General features: G+C 49.6%; 1 protein-coding gene across 1 annotated transcript in view; it reads right to left on the bottom strand.

Moving 5' to 3' along the window:
* Positions 1 to 7278: 7278 nt before the first annotated feature.
* The window catches only part of SMOC2 (SPARC related modular calcium binding 2), a 124509-nt gene continuing 117333 nt past the window's right edge, over positions 7279 to 14454 (bottom strand). The window contains exons 11-13 of the mRNA XM_084777464.1: positions 12672 to 12946; positions 10642 to 10685; positions 7279 to 8574 (exon numbers count right to left, since the gene is read on the bottom strand). Of these exons, the coding sequence (XP_084633590.1) occupies positions 8557 to 8574; positions 10642 to 10685; positions 12672 to 12946 (337 nt within the window). The 3' untranslated portion in view covers positions 7279 to 8556. The remainder of the gene's footprint in view (positions 8575 to 10641; positions 10686 to 12671; positions 12947 to 14454) is intronic.

Here is a 14454-nt window from a genome sequence, read left to right as displayed (position 1 = left end):
GTGGAGAGACAAACAGCCAAACAATACCAAGACTCAAAAAGCCCCACCTCTTTTTGGGCTCTTATATATATCCTCTCAGAGCCTGTACTAAGATGTGTTTCAGCTGGCAAAAACCAAGCCCCCCACATGCGGTGGTTCATCTTCTAGTGGATAAACATCACCTGTTCTCTCACAAGTCTGTTCCCCATCCCACACTTGGGATTAAAACAAAAACATATTTGCGTCCCTATAATGATCACCGCCCCCCTGTCCCCTCTTCTGGCCTTTCCCACAGCTGTCTTCTTCCCACACAGACCTGGGAAGACACTGGTGACGTAACAGCGATTCCCTCTTTGGACACCTGGACACTGTAATACGTTATTCCTCCCCAAGATGACTGAGTCCTGAGGCACCAAGAGAGCCCGTGGTCACACAGTGTTCATTCAGCTGTGCTGCTACCGTCGCTCTATTTTATCAGGTGTTTTTGTTGACGGCTTCCTACGCCTGATTAATAAAGTAAGCTCTGTGATAGCTGTGTGTGTGTGCAGGAAGCCTGTGCTGTACAGGTCTCTGCTATTTAGAGTTGCAGGTATTCGCCAGGGGCCCTGGATACATCTCCTGCAGAAAGAGGCAGCTGTGACATACACACATGCACAACACACTAAGGCATATAATGTAGGCAGCATATATGTACACGCTGCTTACCTATGTTTACAAATGTGCCATATGTACCACATGTACACATGTGTTGACCTAATGTAGATCCATGTGTACTTATGTGTATATGTGATTTATATACATGTATGTGTATAGTACTTGGTCTATGTATATGTGATAATCTCCATGTGTATACACATAGGAGTATTATATATAGTCTGTGCTTGTTTATGTGATGTAGGTGACTCATACACTGTACTGGGGGCTTCTCTGGAGATGGCTAGCATGTGCTGAGAAGTCCGTGGAAGGTGCAACGGCTGTAACATCCCCCACACCTTCAACTTCACTGTGTTTCCAAGAGTCTAAGACACAGCCGGGCGCCTGAGGCTGAGAAGAGGACAATCCCAGCAGCCACATGGCCATGTGACCCCCGTGATGAAACAGATAGCAGAGGAAGAGGGTGACAATTCTGGATTGATGTAGAAATTTGTAAGGTACCCAGGTGCCAGAGGTCAGCCCTGCACGGCCTTGGACTGCACCCGGGATCACAAGTACTACTTCTTACACAGGGGCAGGACCATCTTTCCTCGGCATACGGGCAAAGAGGTGCCCAAGTGTGGCAACTCAACTCCCTGTGAAGTCTGTGGTGAGGTGGATGGAGAGTGCCTGGAGCTGAGCGCCAGGGAGGACACATGGCTAAGCACCTGTGGCCGGGTACACAAGGCCAGGTACACATCGGAACAGTCGCTGTCAGTGAGGGCTGCGCATCGTAAGGCTGTGTCTACAGGGATGCTCCACTCCAGGCGGCAGGCCGCAGGAGGCTGCCTCTATTCTCTGAAATTTGCTGTGCCATGGGTGGCACAGAGGAGCAACTTGTTCACAGTGTCGCCTAGGCTCAAGGCCCGTGAGGATGTCATCCTGCGCTCCTCAGCTCAGCGTGTGTATCTGCGGAGCATGGCCCCAGTGTCAACTGTTGGGAAAACTGATTTACACGGACACGTCTGCTTTAACTCAAGAAGCAGTTTTCTCTTCAGCAATTACAGACAAAACTCTTGGCAGTCACAGGAACACCAAATTCAAACAAGTATTGTGTGACTTTCTCACCAGCAACGTGTCAGCTAAATAAATGTCCTGAGCCAACTCACTGTGCTCCCAGCCAGAGCTTCAAAGGACCTATTGTTAAAGGAAATGAAGTAAAAATATTGTGGAATTGGGTTTTGCTGAGAGCCTTAATACAAAAAGCTTAAGGAGGAGACGTTCACCTCTGTCTTGGCTCAACTCCCGTGTGCTGTTGGAATCTGCTGTTCATTTGAGGTCCATGCTGGCTCCTCCTTTGATTTTGCATTGGTTTACTTTGTCTGTCTAATGCATAAGGTGAGTGTTGTGGGGGTAGCCCTCTGAACAAACAGTGTAAACACATAGCCAAGAGCCAACTAGGACAATAACTCCCCAGTGGTGGTGGTGGGGGGTGCTCCTAGACTTTCTATCTCTCCCTCTCTGTGTCTTGTGTCTGTCTGTCTGTCTGTCTGTGTGTGTCTTTCTACCTCCACTGTGTGAGGTCACAGGAACAAACTGATTGTCTAGAGAAACAGAGAGAGCCTCCTGTGGAGCCTGACTGGGATGGCACCTCCACTTCTGCCTCAAACATCACTGAGGCCTCAGAGTCCCAGGCTGCAGGACTTGAGCAGGTGAGCTCCAAGGTGCCAGCCACACAGGCCAGCGCAGCGCAGCGCAGCGCAGACTGACGAGATGAAGGAAGATGTGCTCATAACACTGTCTGAGAGTCGTGTTTCTATCCTGGGAGTTAAAGTGGACTGATCTGGAAGCATTTGTATGCGAAATATGAGGAGGGGGGAGGGGGGAGGAAGGGACCGGAGCTCATCCTGTACAGACAGCAGAGCGAAGAGTGGTGAAGGGCGATCTCAAGGCCTGTGGGGGCCATCCCCTCCCCACTATGAAGCAAGATTACAAATCCAAATTGATACCGATAGGCATACATAGCTTTGTGATTTTTCTGCTTTTACTCCGAGAAGTTTAAGTCAGGAAAGAGATGTTGAGGATCCTCTGTCTGTGCCAGAGTTGAGGACATTTGCAAAGGGGCCACAAAATGATAATCCACTATGTGGTCCAGATTAGGGTAGAGAAAACATCAGAGCATTGGCGGGCAAAAACGATGGTCTGCGCACATCCTGAATGACAGGCTGGTCACTGAGGCCACTTGGTACGGGAGGAGCAAGGCCGAGTAGGGGCAGCATGTGTGTGCTCGTGGTGTGAAACTCCTTCCCCAGGAACTCAGTGAGACACTCTGGTCTCCAAGAGGAGGCAGTGAGAACCCAGTAGATCAAAGCTCACAGAGGACAGAGATGAGACTAGCACCAGTGCAGTGCTGGACACTGGCAAAGGCAGCCCATAGTCACAGGCCAACAGCCTAGGACGGCAGGGAATCCCAGCTGGAGCCCGACGGGGGATAGTGGACCAGGTGTGTGGAGGGGAAGGGGCTGGTCTTCAGAAACTCTCTGCGGGGAGGGTGGAGCACGGAGGGTGGGCACTAGGCAGCAAGGCCACATGACCCTCCTCTGGAGCCCTGCTACCTGTTACCCTGCGAGGTGACTGTTGATACTCTTGTTTTCCAAGGGAGCTGAAATCAAGAGAGCTAAAGGGCACGCTAGCTAGCTCACCCAGGCTGACGTCCCACTCCCAAAGCAACCTAGAGCACGGCCAAAGGTCTCTTCCATCTCCTGCTGCCTTCCGTGTAGAAACGCCATCTTTAGAGCCTATTCATCCCCCCTTCGGCAGTCAGCATGCTTGCCTGAGCATTGATGTGTGCCCAGTAGCTGAACAGAAATGGGTCGGGGGTGGGGGGGGACTTCAAAAAAGAAAGCACACAGCTACCTGTCTCTGTCCACTCATGAGAATGTTAGTGACGAGCCCTTGGAAAGGCCACTGAAGAAGGGACCAGAGGGATGTAAGCCCGGGCTGTAGGGGATATCAAAATTCTAATTTTTAAAAAAATATTTATTTATTTATTATGTATACAGCATTCTGCCTGCAGGCCAGAAGAGATGGTTGTGAGCCACCATGTGGTTGCTGGGAATTGAACTCATGACCTTTGGAAGAGCAGTCAGTGCTCTTAACCTCTGAGCCATCTCTCCAGCCCCCAAAATTCTAATTTTTGCAGCAAACAACTTATTACTTATGTTTACTTGTTACTTATTTACTGGGTATGATTTCAAGTTTAACTTGAGCATAAAATATTTGTTCTGAAGTTAAAGCCTTAACAGGAAGCTGTGTAAAGCCTCTCTGTAACACACATGAACTGAATTATCCTGCCTACTTACCATCAATTACTAAGTACCCAGGCATCCAGAGGCAGGAAAGAAACCACTTACATCACATAAAATACATAAGATAGATAAAAATCACGAGGTGCCATTGCTCCACAGAGAGGCTGCCTTCGGGCGATGCCACGCTGTCTGCTGAGCAGGCCTCGCCCCTCTGCCGGGTCTCAGACTCCCATCTTGTCCAACTAAGCAAATGGTTAGTGAAGAGGCTGAAGCTGGTGGTGCTGGGAAGAAGAGATTTGACGGAGCTCTCCTGGCTAGAGCTTCGGGAAACTACAAGCATGAAGCAATATGTAGCATACCCAGATTTTGACCGCTTCCCTGCCATCCTTCCTTCTCCAGATCCCGAGGAACCATGAGGAGGCCCTGGGACAGCAGAGGGACAGACCTCAGGACTGTCTGAGGGGGTCTGAGGGAACCACAGGCCAACTGGCTGCTTTGGCACATGAGCCTGGGCGCCTGGTTTCTGCCTAACTTTGGGCTTGCTGAGAAAAGTAATTGAGTTCCCAGGTCACTGCTACTTCCCTTTGTAACAAACAATCTCCATCCCGGGCCAAGGCTCCTTGCTCCACTCCCAGCCCCTAGTGGGATTGCCTGTGCTCCCAGAAAGCTCTGTGCTTTGCAGCCTAATAGACTTCTGTGATTTGGACTCAAGTCTCCTGTTAGGAGAAACAGCAAAGATAGATGTGAACCAACGAGACCAAGCACAGAATGTCCTTCATATCAGACACTCCCTAAGAAGGGTCCCTTGTTTGGTGTGCAGTAATGCTGAGGTGAGGCATCAGAGCAGTCTTTTAGAGGGCCTTTATGATGGGGCAGAGGAGGTGGAGCATCTGCTGTGAGCCACACCATAGGTCAACATGGCGCCCACAGCTGCACTCTCCTCACTGTGCCCAGCAGACATTCCCTTTCTACCGACTGCCTCAGGAAACCGGTGCTGCTCGGTCCCCAGACTACCCGCATACACTGTGTGCAGACTGGGGGCCAGGAGTGTAGCTCTGTCCTGCAATCCGCCCCTGTCTTGGCTTCCTGGCCTGCGGCACTCACTGACTCATAATGGAATCTGCAGCACAGACAGACAAATGGGCACTTAAGCAGCTGAGCTCTCTGTGTCTCAGCACAGACTCATTAGGAGAAGATGCCCCAAGGCACACTCATCCAAAGGACGAGAGCCCAGAGCAGCCCTGCGTCCAGCATGGGGCACAGAGCCAGGTCCAGCAGAGTCCTCACTACTTGGCTATCCCAGGCCACACACAGAGGCAAGAACAGGAACAAACCAGAGATGCTTGAGCTGCTAAGTTTTCCAGTGAGTTGTTTATAGCACTGAAGGAAAAAAAAAAGGGAAAATATGGCCAACACATCTGCCTAAAGTGAAGAAATACTAAAAATGTCTTGGTACATAATTACTCACAATGCGTTCCCAATTTTGGCCTGAGGGGTAGGCTATGGTAGTAAGATGAAAATTGTCTTTTTCCTCCCTCACTGTTATCACATAGCAGCCACAGCAGCATCACCACCACCATCACCAGTATCACAACTACCATCACCACAATCATCACATCACCATCACCATGAATGCTACCATCATCATTGCTATCATCACCAGTATAACCACCACCACCATTACCACCACCACCACCATCATCACCACCACCACCATCACCATCACCACCATTACCACCATCACTACTACCACCATCATCACCACCACCACCACCACCATCACCATCACTACCATCACCACCACCACCACCATCACCACCACCATCATCACCACCACCACCACCACCATCGCCAACACATCACCACCATCACCACCACCACCATCACCACTACCATCATCACCACCATCACCACCACCACAACCACCATCACCCCCATCAGCACCACCACCACCACCATCACTACCACCACTATCACCACCATTGCTGCCATCATTAACACCACTACAATCACCATTGCTGTTATCAATGCCAGCCTCTTGACCACCCTCCCCACCACCAAGACTGCCATCATCACAACCATCTCCATAACCACCGCCATCCACCCCTCCCCACCCCCAATTTCAGCCTGTGTGTTTTTCACTGGCTTTCTAGAGTGGCTCCGTTGTGTGCACATTTTGGCCCTGCACTTGGGCATTAGGATTGCATTAGCCACGTCTACGTCAGTTTCAGCAAGAGCTGGGGCACCTCGCCTTGATGATGTGAAACAGCTCAGGTGTGACGTCTACGCATGCAATGCTCAGCATGCTCCTAAAAGCCTCTGTGTAGAATGACAAGGAAGCTGAGACATCTCTTCAAACAGGAGGAGGAGGGAGTGGGGCATCTAGAGGAATCATCGAACCCTAAATGGAGCCATTGTGGGCAGAGGGGGGATGCGGGCTGCTGCTTCAGATGTCCAGTATTCATGCCATCAGAACCATGTTACCTGTTGGCCGACAGACAGTCCGTCCTCTCTCATGCCTTCCTCAGAACCTGGCCTAAGCCCTTCTGTGCCCTTCTGCTCTCTTCAGTCCCTTCACGTGTGCACACCGTCAGTGCTCAGACGGAGGGTCTCTCCAGGGATATTTCTGCTCTGAGTTGAGAGGACCTGACAGGAAGTGGAGCTGCAGGAGGAGGCTGGCCAGTGGGGAAGGGACTTGGAGAGTTTGAGTGAGATATTGCAGAGTCATCAGGATGGGGCAGAGGTCTAGAGGCTGGAGCCGGAGAAGAACAAGGCACCTTCTTACTGCCTCTGCCATCCCCAGGCTGTGCAATAGAAGGCTCATGGGCAGATGGCATGAATCTGTCCTGGGGCTCTGTCACACGGTGAGGGCAGGGAAACTTCTAGCGTATCTCACAGGGTGGACTGAGGGACTATAACTGTTAATTCAAATGTCCCACCTGCCACGGGGAATATGCCAGCACTCCTGTCCTGGAGGAGGAAACCCGAGGTTCAGAAAAGGCGAGGAACATGTCTCAAGCCACACAGACGCAACAGGCAAAAACCAGACCCAAATCTGCTGGGCCAGCACCCACACCTTTGGCTTCCACTAGTGGACACTTTTTAAAGTAAGCAATTATGGAGAGTGAGAGAGATGGCTCAGTGGCTAAGAGCATTTTTTTTCTGATTCCTGGCATCTATATGGCACCTCACAAGTGTGTATAACTACAGTTCCAGGACAGGTCATGCCCTTTTCTGATCTCCATGGGCAGCAAGCATGTAACAGGTGCATGGACATGCATGCAGGCAAAACATTCCATACATGTAAAATATTTTTAAACAGTAAACAATTATGAAATGCTGAAAAAAAAGACTGACACAGTTTTAATAGCATATTTTAATCTAATAAAAATGATTAAATTCAGAGTTCAGAAATGTAAAAGATTATCCAAAACAGTTGGGAATCATACTTTTTTTGTAGACAATGTTGACATGCACTTGAGCTGGTCAGTTCTTAACCTCTACACAGTATAAGCGAGCAAAGGCATTCTGGAGTGTGTGCGAACACCCATGGACACATACCAGGAGGCTGGGGGCCATGAACGGTTTTCCACATAAAACCCACTCTGAGAGAATTGCCCCAGCTCTCCCACATCTGCAACTGTCCCTTGAAAAGAGTGAGTACAGACTGACCCAGGTCAGAGAGTGGTGGCCAACCTTGCACACAGGCCAGGCCAGCCTCTCACAGCATGGTCATCCAGTTCCTAACCTTTGTCCCATGAGGGCCTCGGAGGAATCGGCCTCCACAGAGCAAAAGAGACACTCTTATCCGCCTCTTGTCCACTCCTCTTAGGACGGCACTGTCTACCTGCACCCCTTCCTCTGGATGTGGTCCGTGATCTGTGCAGAAGACATTTTTCCTTTCCAGTGGACCCTCGGGAGGGCCATGGCAGGATGGGACAGCCACGTAGAAGAGAGGCAGGGGGACTCATGGAGACAGTCTACCAGAGTGAGGCTTGCTCTCTGCAGGAGGACTCTCTGGCTGCCTGCCCACTCAGCTGCCCGGAGATTTAACAGCAGAGGCAAAATTCAAGCAGAAGCTGGACTGGTGTCTGACAGAGTCGTACAGCACAGCCTCGACCGGCTAGAAGTTAAGGCTATGCTCGAACCGTGCCCGCGTGACCCACGGTGCAAGCAACATCTCTAGACAGCAAAACCTCACGGTACAGGCAACCATAGGCCAGGTGGCCTTGCATGCGACCTGCGCGGCCCTGCAAACGTCCAGGGATATGACAGGCTCTGGCTTGCATCAAGGGCGCTGGGAGCAAGCCAATGGAGACTCAGGCAGAGGACAGGACAAGGTTATAAGCCACAAAGGGACAAGGAAGAGGAGTTGAAATGCATTCGAAACCCATCCCCACCAGCACAGATGCTAAAGGTCAAACAAGGGCACATACATTGTATGTGATTAATTTTCCGAAGCCAGCCAGCCTTCCATTTTTCACAGATCAAAACAGTCTGTTTAAATATCTCATTTCTACAAGGTGAATTTACATTTAAAGTACAAAGTGCAAATACTATATGTTTTTCGTTTTTAATTGCTCTTTGGTGAGGGAGATGCCCACATGTCTAGGAACTACCTCGAGTAGCCAGCTGCTCATCCTTGTTTCCTGGGCTGGAAAGAAAAAAAAAAAAAAGACAATGTTACCAAGATGGCTGTGTCTCCCCACTACTCAAAGGCTTGCTTCCGGAAATAAGCCTGGTTGGTGTGGGGGAAAGCAGACAGGAAAGGGCAGTGCCCCCTACAGTTAAGGGTAAGTGGACACGTGGTTTAGGTTTCTTCCCTTCAAATCATTAGGAAAATATATCATCTGAGAAAACTTGCGTTGGCTTCAAATATCTTGGGTGAACTACTATGCAGTACGGGTGGCCCTAAACTTGCAGTCAGCAGACATGAGCTGGGATTACAGGCATGCGCCACCAGCCTGAACACTCCTATGCCATTTAAATTTTTTCCTTTTGATCTTTCTGTTTTGTTATTTTTACTTAGGAAGAAATGCAGATTGCATTTGTGTTTACAGTAGGGGTCTCTTGCTGTCCTTCACCACATGGACTTTCAAGGGAAGCCATTTAGAAAAAGAGAGAAAGAGAGAGAGAAAGCAGCCATCTTTTTATCAAGTGCAGCAATCTGTACAAATAGAAGCTGGTCTTATTTGATTCTTTAAAAAAAAAAAAAAAGAAAAAGAAAACGAGGCTTTGCATTTTACGCTGTCTTTACTCCCTTCTGCATAACGCCCCTAGCAAAGCTGATGAAAGCTTTGTCTTAATTAGTTCCAGACTAAGATAGTCCTCTGGTGTGTTTAAGCCAGTCCTGAGAAAGCCAGTATTGAGAAAGAGGGTCGTCCTTGGTAGCCATATCCAGAGCCCTGAGTACACAGCTCTGGTCCTTGCTGCGCAGGTATGAAGCTACCTAGTAAGACAAGTCACTTTCTGATTCCCCCTGAGTACCCCACACCATGGCATACAGAAAGCACAGTAGGGACGCACCGTCCACTGAGGTACTGTGAGAAAGATGAGGAACTGCACTGACTTTTCTTTCTTTCTTTCTTTTTTTTTTTTTTCTTTTTTTTTTTCTGGAAGAATGCTGAAGTGGAAAGCTTGGTTTTGTGAGTGTGTGCACTGGTGGGAGGGGGGGAGAGTGTGTACATGGGGGGAGAGTGTGTGCATGGGGGGGAAGTGTGTGCATGTGCGTGGGGGGAATGTGTGTATGTGGGGGGAAGTGTGTGCATGTGGAGGGAAGTGTGTGCATGTGGAGGGAAGTGTGTGCATGTGGAGGGAAGTGTGTGCATGTGCGTGGGGGGAATGTGGGGGGTGTGCATGTGCCTGGGGGGGTATTTAAGATTGTGTGGCACATATGTGCCAAGAGTTGCCATTAGCTAGAGCAAACAGCCCCTGGGAAGCCTTTGGAGGCAGCTGGGTAATTGCTCTCAGACCTGCCCCCTTTGCAAGTGTAAGTGATTTGCAGTGGGACTGGAAAAGTTAAAACCATAAACATTTGCTAAACAAAGGAAAATGAATCGCACATCCTTCCTAACGAAATGGTTTTCAGTTCACTCCAAGGTGTGTGCCGGAGGTTGCTGCTTAAAACCCACAACAAACAGGGAACCTCAGGCTGGCAGCAAACAGGTGCAGCCAAAGTAAACGGCCCACAGGCCAGCGTATGAGAACACAGCTTGCCTGCCTTTGGGAAAGAACTCTGAAAAGCGTCCCCACTTAGGCTGTGGCTGAGATGTGGGGACCACAACTGCGTCCTTTAATTGCATATCTGGAAATGCGGCCTGGAGAAACTGTGCTGTTAGCACAGCAGGGGTCTGAACCCTGCCTCATTGGCTTTCAGGTGACTTGGGCTTCTTGAGGGTCAGGCTGCCTCCTGTGCCTTAACACAGAAGAGACAAACAGCAAACACTCGCTTACCTACTAACCATTTCTGTCTGGCAGACCCAGAAACCTGTCTTCAAATCAACAAATTAATTGACATCTCGAATAATTTAAACAAGTAGGGCAGAATCTTTAAATAAAGGGTCCAGCAGGCCAGTGATCACAGGTAGAACTTGACAGAGGTCGCTCTTTGGTTTATGTGAAGGCACTGCTGGGCCTAAGCCTACGCGTGAGGCCCTAGGTTTCTCTTGTAAGGGATAGGTAAATTGGGATGTTATCCAGTCTAGAGCACAGACACACTCACCTGTCGGTTAGAAGCGCCTTCAGCGTTAACATTCCCTCTGGGGGCTGAAAAGGGAAAGACAGGGTTGCTAGTCAGACTCCACACTCAAGGACAGGCTCAGCACTACCAATCGGCAGGTGTGGTCAAATGACAGCGACTCCACAGAGGCCCAAGCCTAGCTCTGGATGAGTGGCCTTATACATCGCCACAGGAACTTCGTCTAACAACACACGTGTCCTTCTGCAACACTGGAAGGATGTCTCGTTTTACCCCAAATCCTAAACATGAGTTCACAAACCACAGAGAGCGGTCTTCCAGAACACTCCTGGGAAAGCATGGGTTCTGAGCCTGAGTGCCCGACACTCGTTATGTCCTTTGAAATATTTTGGTTCAGTATTAAAATTAGAAAACAAGCCGGGTGGTGTGGGTGCACGCCTTAATCCCAGCACTTGGGAGACAGAGGCAGGTGGGTCACTGTGAGTTTGAGGCCAGCCTGGTCTATAAAGCGAGTCCAGGACAGCCAGAGCTACACAGAGAGACCCTGTCTCAAAAAACAAAACAAACAAACAAAAAAGAAAGAAAAGAAAAGAAAAGAAAACATTAGCTTTGCTCATTTTGTTCTTGCTATTTGTTCTTGGCTTGGAGGTTGGGGGGGTCTCCCCTTTCTACTCTCTGTGTTGCAGGGACACTCTATTTAAGCTGCCACATTGAGTCACGGGCTCTCCCGCCTGACCTCAGTCTAGACCAGCCAGCGTCTAGGAGGTGCTCCATTCTTCCTTCCTACTTTGTAATGTCCTCCTCTTGCCCCCTTCTCCGGGCCATGGGGAGTTGCTGTGTGTCACCAGTGGACTCATCCCATCTCCCTTTGCCCTCCCTATTCACTGTTAGTCCCATGGTGGCACTAAATACCTGTTCCCTGGTGGCCCACAAGGACACACAGGCCAGAAGTGCAGATTCTCCTATCTCCTAAGCCCAGGCTGTACCTCCAATTGTAGGGACTCGTGGGAATGTTAATAGGTGACTTAAAGACAGCAAGGAAAGTGGATGCTACTTTGCCTTAACAGTGCATTTTGGAGATGCTTCGTAATCTCCTGATGTCATACCAACATATCTTCCTTCAGGCTTGCAGTGGCTCTGCCTCCAAACCCAGTTCCCTGTCCCTGATTCCCTGCAGCCCTCTGTCCATCCCTGAGGAAATGGACGCCTCATTCAGGAGAACACGTTCAGCCCAGATCCCCCTTTCTAAAGCCATCCCAACTGCGATCTACACCATGTGGTCTCCTGGAAGGCAAAGCATGTCCTTCCTTGTACCTTTGTCCCCAGTGCGTGCCTCGGTGATCACTCAACATTATATAACTAACTTAGGGCTCAGGCTGGATTTTGGTCATTGAGACGTGATTCTCGCTGGTTTCCAGGAAGACGGCTCTTTATTTTGAAGATGGCTATCTAAAGCCCCTGTAGCCAATTACCTTTATGCCAATCTGACCACAACTACACAGCTCAGAGGTACAAAGGGAGAAATGCACCCATGTTCTGCGCATGTGCTCCAAATACGAAGCTGGTCACAAAATCACAGAATCAGATATCAGAGCCTCAGGCTCAATCTATCTTGGGATTTCCTCTACTCCTGTTACGTATGGCAACATAGGCCAGCCCCACAGGGAGACTACTAGTCCAGCTAAACCCACTGGGACAACGGATCTCCTCCAAGGGATGATTTCACTGCCCCTGACCTGGTCTGAATGTTCCCGTGGAGTCTGGACTGTGCTGGCCAGTTAGCACAAATGCCTCCAAAATTGGAAGCATGTTTGAACTGCTATGACGGTTCAAGAGCTCTGCTCAGCCCATGCTCCCAAGACTGGCTGCTCTCCTGGCCCACTGACAAGCTGCCGACCACCTGTGGCCATTTCTACATGGGCAGCAACAGCCAATGGTATACCAGGTGTCTCCTGTCCAGCAGACCATAAGGCAACCGGTCAAGTCCAGGCAGTGACCTCATAGACACGAAACCCCAACGTGACTGAAGTGCAGGGTGGTGAAGTGGGGCTTACTGTGGCGTTTCCTGGTGTTGGCTTTTCCCTCCTCTCTGGTGACACCCAAGCAGCCCATCAGCTCCTGCACCGTGATGGACCTGTCATTGTTCACGTCACAGTATTCCACAAACTTCTTCACACACTTTTTGGGCTTAGACTTCTTTCGCAGGAACCTCTTAAAGGGCTTGATTTCCTTCTTGCCGATGTCCCCGCTGGCATTCTTGTCAAGCAGCTTGAAGTACCAATGCACCACTCTCTCCTCCAAGGTGTGGCTGGGGTCTGGCTCTGACAACCTACAAGGCAGAAGGCTAAAGCTGTTGTGGCCCCCTGACTCTGGCTCCCCCCTTCCCTCCCCCCATGCCTATGGCTATCCCAGCACACCCCTTGATACAGTCATTTTTAGATACAAGGTAGGAAGGTAATTTGTAATGGCCCAGTCAGTGTGTTCAGAACCAGGGAACGCCACAGCATGTGTGTGCACTGAGGCTATTCAGTTGGTCAAGGCCTTAGATGAAAGGTCACAGTCCTGAGACCTGGCTTCCCTAGGCCAACAGCTGGCTCAGCTGCCAGCATCCACCAAGGCCATCCAGAGCCCCAAAGTTCCTACCCTCATTCGGTCACTTCTCTACTGTGTGTACGTAAGATATTCTTAGATAGACAAGGTTAGGGGAAGGTGATATCAAAAGTTTTAAAGTTGTAACCAGACAGGTTTTTTTTGTATTTTTCTTTTAAAGCTGGACCTTCTGAGACACAGGTAAGTCAGGCCTTGGAGCTGTGCTGTGACGACGTGTGCCTCTCACTTTCAGCTCTACAGACTCCAATGTCCACTGGTTTAGATGAACTTCCCTCTGTGAGAGTGGAGAACCAGCAAGCAGATGCCAACAAGGGCGTGGCTCTCCGCTGCTGTCAGAGGTCAGACACTCAGAGGCCATATCAGTCACTTCCGCAATATGGACCACACAGTTGAAGTTTAGGTGACCTGGTTTGCCTTGGCTTATGCAGTGGTGACATTTGCCCCTAGCATTACTTTCCTCTTATTCTTCTTTAGCAAAGGGACCTCAAGATGAAGGGCTTTCTCTTGAAGAGACTTCATAGATGAGACAGCCAGGGCCTTGCTGCCAGGATAGGATGGAAACCAGTATTTTCATGGGGAAAAAAAACCCTTAATATATAAAGCTTCTCTTAAATATAAGAGAGATTATGAGCACACAGCGGTGAGTTTAAGCTCTGAAGTGCCACAGCTATTCACTGGAGAAGTCCACTGCCCTGCACAGCGAGGCAGAAGGTGCCACAGGCACTATGAGTTCTAAAAGCCCAAGCCTCGGTGTCTATGTATAGTGTGCACGAGGAAACCATCTCTAGGGCCTAATCACATCAAGGGGATCAGTGACCCGAGCTGCACGCCTGAACGCAGACAAGAAAATAAGCCTCACGTGGAATGCAGGTTTCAACAACAAGTAAATCCCAGCACTCGGGAGGCAGAGGCAGGGGGATCTCTAAGTTCAAGGCCAACCTCTACTACAGAGTGAGTCCCAAGATGGCCAGGGATACACAGAGAAACCCTGTCTTGGAAAAACAAAATAAAACAAAAACTTTCTTTTTTTGAGCCACAGAATTCCAAAGTATTTAAAACCCAGTATATAACTCTCAAACTCAATTTCAACCTATATTTCCACTCAAAGCAAGTGAGTTCTCCTTCTCAGCCCCCTAGGGCCCCAGGAGCCCCTGAAAATGAAGAGTGGGGACTGTTCCCCAGTGTTTTCCTGGTCTGGAGGGTCTCCTTTGTTTTATACCTAACTAT

The sequence above is a fragment of the Acomys minous genome (assembly GCF_964271855.1).
Source record: "Acomys minous genome assembly, chromosome: 3".
Lineage (NCBI taxonomy): Eukaryota > Metazoa > Chordata > Mammalia > Rodentia > Muridae > Acomys > Acomys minous.
The sequence above is the reverse complement of the archived record's forward strand: the minus strand, read 5'-3'. Positions and strand labels throughout refer to the sequence as shown.